Source organism: Suricata suricatta, chromosome 5, assembly GCF_006229205.1.
Source record: "Suricata suricatta isolate VVHF042 chromosome 5, meerkat_22Aug2017_6uvM2_HiC, whole genome shotgun sequence".
Classification (NCBI taxonomy): Eukaryota; Metazoa; Chordata; class Mammalia; order Carnivora; family Herpestidae; genus Suricata; species Suricata suricatta.
In genome coordinates this window covers 136,923,095-136,927,328 of record NC_043704.1, presented here as the reverse complement: position 1 = coordinate 136,927,328, position 4,234 = coordinate 136,923,095, and the positions used below count along the sequence as shown (strand labels likewise).

General features: G+C 48.9%; 1 protein-coding gene across 3 annotated transcripts in view; it reads right to left on the bottom strand.

Moving 5' to 3' along the window:
• Positions 1-4,234, bottom strand: part of UBE2E1 (ubiquitin conjugating enzyme E2 E1) — a 79,501-nt gene that overhangs the window by 74,898 nt on the left and 369 nt on the right. For all 3 annotated transcript variants that reach the window (XM_029940357.1, XM_029940355.1, XM_029940356.1), the window contains exon 2: positions 3,335-3,519. In XM_029940357.1, the coding sequence (XP_029796217.1) occupies positions 3,335-3,486 (152 nt within the window). In that variant the 5' untranslated portion in view covers positions 3,487-3,519. The remainder of the gene's footprint in view (positions 1-3,334; positions 3,520-4,234) is intronic.

The window sequence follows — 4,234 nt, the reverse complement described above, 5'->3', positions numbered from 1 at the left end:
ACTCGGGCGGCGCACCCCCGCCCAGAGGGTGAAGCTGCGGGCCAAGGGGTGGGGAGAGACCGCAGCGGGGCGCTGGGCGACTCCACGGCTCGCCTCCACCGCGCCCCGGGACCCCCAGCCCTGACGCCGCGCGCGGAGCCCAAGGACGCCGACCTCTCCAGCGAGGCCAGACACCAGCAGCCGGGCCGCACAGGTGCACCCGGCCTCCGTCCCGAACACCGCTCGTACTCGCGGCTCCACCTTTCCGGACCTGCATTTTCCCGGGACATCCTCTAATTTCCCTGGGGTCTGCCCCCGCCCTTCTCGGTCCCACCACGGACACAGAACCAGAGACCCCTCGGTCCCCGGCCTCCCCTTTCTATCTCACCAACCCACGACTTCACAAAGAGCCCCATCCCCCACTCCTAGGCCGACGCCACCAGGCAGTTCACACCAAGCCCTGGCCTTTGTCTTCTGCTTACCTAGGTGCTCAGAGCATCAATTAATACGACAAAGTTTGAGGCCTTTAAGTGTCTTCCATCAACTAAATGGTGCATTCTATTTTTATAACCTTTCTTGCTCCTATCACATAAAACCCTAAAGAGCTATGTTACAACTTACGAATCTTCTCATGGAGGCAGCCCAGTAGTAACAAACTAAACACACGTTCTAAAGGCAATCAAAAAATCACAATGGATAACTTTTCTCTTTCCAAAGGTTTTCTGAGCCAGCTAGATGCAATGGGTAATAGGTTTTAGAAGCAGTGTTTTTTCCACGTGTAAGTAAAGAGAAATTAAGGGTGGTGACTGAGAAGTTCTTTAAACCTTCCTATTGGAGGACATTTCCTGTCCCCTAAAAATTTGGTCAGCATTAGGAAGGCGTTTGCTCTCTTTACTGACATCTACTTATCTGTGTCCTGCTAAATTCTTTTGCTACCAATAAGCATTTCAGTTCTGAGACATTCCCAAACACCCCTGCTGTTTGACTCATTATTGTACGTTAAACTAAAAGTTTGGAATCCCAGTTTCCTGATTCTTTATCTGCATCTATTGGAATGACTGTTACGTTAAGACCTATGTATATAGGACAAAATACCCTCCAACCTGAACACAGCTTGTATGAAAATACCTACTGACTTCACTTCTCCTTGCCAATCTCATCTCTACCATAAAATATTTACTGAATAGTTACTTCTTTAATACCTAAAAAAGCGTTAATACCAGACAACTTTATCCACTTCACCTCCACAACAAACATTTACACCATTACCAGAATACTGGCAAAAGATTTGTTAAGAGTAACTCATACGTATGTTCCACAGAATAATTCTTGTCAGAATCACTGTCAGTGGGCATTTCCTCTACCTGTGGACTAGAAACGAAACCACTTTCCATCCAATACGTAGTTAAGTAACTTTATGTCTGCCAATTCAGGCTTCTTTTTTATGATACCTCCTGGTATAGTGCCCCTTCCAAGTATACGGGCAACACTTGCCTTCCAAGTCAATGCATTTCACAGAGCCGCTTCTATAGGGTCCTACTAACATTAACTTCTCCCTTATTTTTTCCTGAATACACTGTCCCTCTCCATTTTTTGCCTCTACTATTAATCTTAGCTCTGCTTTAGTACTAATAGCCATTCTTTCAGCAAGATGTCCAGGGAGCTAAAATTGATGTTAACTTTACAGGTAAAATTACCCTTTGTAGATTTCCACCACTCCCCCCACTTTTTTTTTTTTACTCCTACTCTCTTTCCCAAGCATTTCCAAAAAAAGTTAACTTCCTCAGAATAAACAGACAAGTTGTGTCTAGTACACCTCAGTAATTTGCTGACACAAAAGAGACTATTTTATATTCGACACCTGTGCTTTCACCCCCAAATATATTCATGTGTGCCAGGAACATCCTAGTGCACAAAAAATACTAATGACCTAAAGCAAATATCCTGCTTTAGGTCAGGTCAAAAGCTGCTCCAGCATGGATCAGGGGGCACAGCTACTGCAGGTGGGGGTGGAAAGGGAGGGATCTGGGGAGACTGAGGAAAGCCCCATCCAAAGCAGGCAGCATAGATGACAGGTTCTGGGAGAACCAGCACAAGCTAATCAATGAGGGCCAGTTAGGACTCCCGGGACCTTGAGCTGTGATCAAACCACGACTCTGAAAATAAGAACAATCTTGCCACGGCAATCTTGCCATTTAACCCTAGACCTCTGCATTCTTTAAAATAAGCTAAAGTCACTTTCATCCCCCCATGATTAGGTCACCAAAGCACTTCACAAACTTTTCATATTTCTGGGAGAAAGAACTTTCAAATTCTGAGTTTTGCGGGCTCACTACTCAGTGGAGAGATCTAAAGACTCATGTTCCATTTTATTTTATGTTCCTTTAAGAAAGACCCCCTATTTAACCCACCATTTGTATTTCTTACTATCTTTCTGGTTTGCCACTTTGAAGTTTAATGACTGTCCACCTGAGAGCAGCAGGATTTATGAAAGGGCACGGGGGCCCCCGGAACATGCTACAGATTATTTTAAGGGTCATGTGGCTCAGAGAATATTATTGAAGGATGCTCAACGTAAAAAACTCGCTTCTTCCAGAGACATAAGAGGAAAAGAGTAAAGAAGAGTACCGCTTGACTTCAGCTTGGAAAAAGAACCAAAAAATGTTTGCAGCATACGAGAGGAAATAGCATGGAAAAAAACCGAGTCTCCCTGAAATTTGGCAAATTCAGAGTTGGTGAAGAGAAAAAAAAGAATCCCCCAAATAACCTAGAATGCCCGTTTTACATTATTTATTGCTTCAACTCTCCCAATCAGAAGAACCTCTTTAAATTCCATCTTAAAACATCTGTCTCCACCTATTAAATTTTTTACTCCATTAATAGGAGTTATTTGTTCCTTATGCAGTCTGTAAGGAAAGCTCTACTCAAAAAAGACCATACGTGCAACAGGTGAGGAGACAAGACGGTAACAGAATTCATTTTGATAGAATTGTCCGGGCAGGTATTAGTAATTAAATAAGATGACAGCCTTGACAAGGGTCACAAGCTAGTGATTAACAGGACAACTAATTTGCAACCGGGTTTGGGGGGCACTAATCAAAGTAATGGGGATTCGTACAAACTTCAGCAAGAAATGGGAGAGGCAAGCCACAACAGCTGCACGTGGACAACGATTAAAAGAAAAAAACCCGAAGCAATAGAGTAAAATAATTAAAACTTCCAAGGCCCTTTTTTCATTTTTAAGAACACACAGACCACGAGGAGCATTCAATCTTACCCCTCTTTGGGAGTCAGACCAAATGCAGCAAGAGGCAGCTCGGAAAATAGGAAGGGGGACGGGGGTGGAGTACGATACCTCTTGGCGCTGGTAGAGAGCAGTTTGGAGTTCTTGCTCATGCTGACTTTACTCTCCTTCTTCTTGGGGGTGTTTGTTTCTTTCTCGGTTTGCTGGTTAGAGGACGAAGATGAGGAGGAGCTGGTGCTGGCCCTCGAATCGTCATCCGACATAGCGAACCCCCCACCCCACCCCGCAAACAGCCCCTGCAGGGGGAGGGAAACAAAACAGAAACACACACACCACGCAGTCAGTATAAATAAGGAACTCGGGTGCTGTCAGGAGGGCTTCGGCCCGGGGTGCACTCCGCCGCCCACCGCCCTCCACTCGTTTTTCAAAGTCCACAGGCCCATTAAGGCTTTTGCAAATCAGACGCGGCTCGTTTATTTTTGGCCCCAAGTGGGGCACGCGGTGGGAAAACGATCCGGAGCTTGGCGAGCGGCCCCTCCCGCGCCCCCCGGGGCTCCCCTCGGGGCTGGGAGGGGAGATGCCGAGCAGCCGGAGAAGGGCAGGGCGGGGGCGCAGAGCGCCTCGGCGGGGCAAGAAGGGAAGGTCCCGGCGGTGTGCCGGCCTCTGGGCTGTTTCGGTCGGCTTTTCGAGGGGTCGCGGAGGGCGGGTGACCAGAGAGAGACAGTGGGGCCCAGGAGTGGAGTTCGGCGAGATCGGGAAGAGAGGAGGGCCGGAGAGGAGTAAGAGAGGAAGCCGAAACGGGGGGACGGAGGCGGGGAGCGAGTGCCCGGGTGGGGGAAGGGAGAGGCCGGCGGGGGGGCTGGGACGACGAGGCCCGAGGCCCCCCGGCGCCGCGCCCCGACGCCTCTCCCCGAAGGCCGGTGTCTCAGCCGCCCGGCTCAGGCTGAGGGGCTGGGGCGGGGGTCCCGAGCACACGCCCGTCTGCCACCCCGGTGGGGGTGGGGCGAGGGT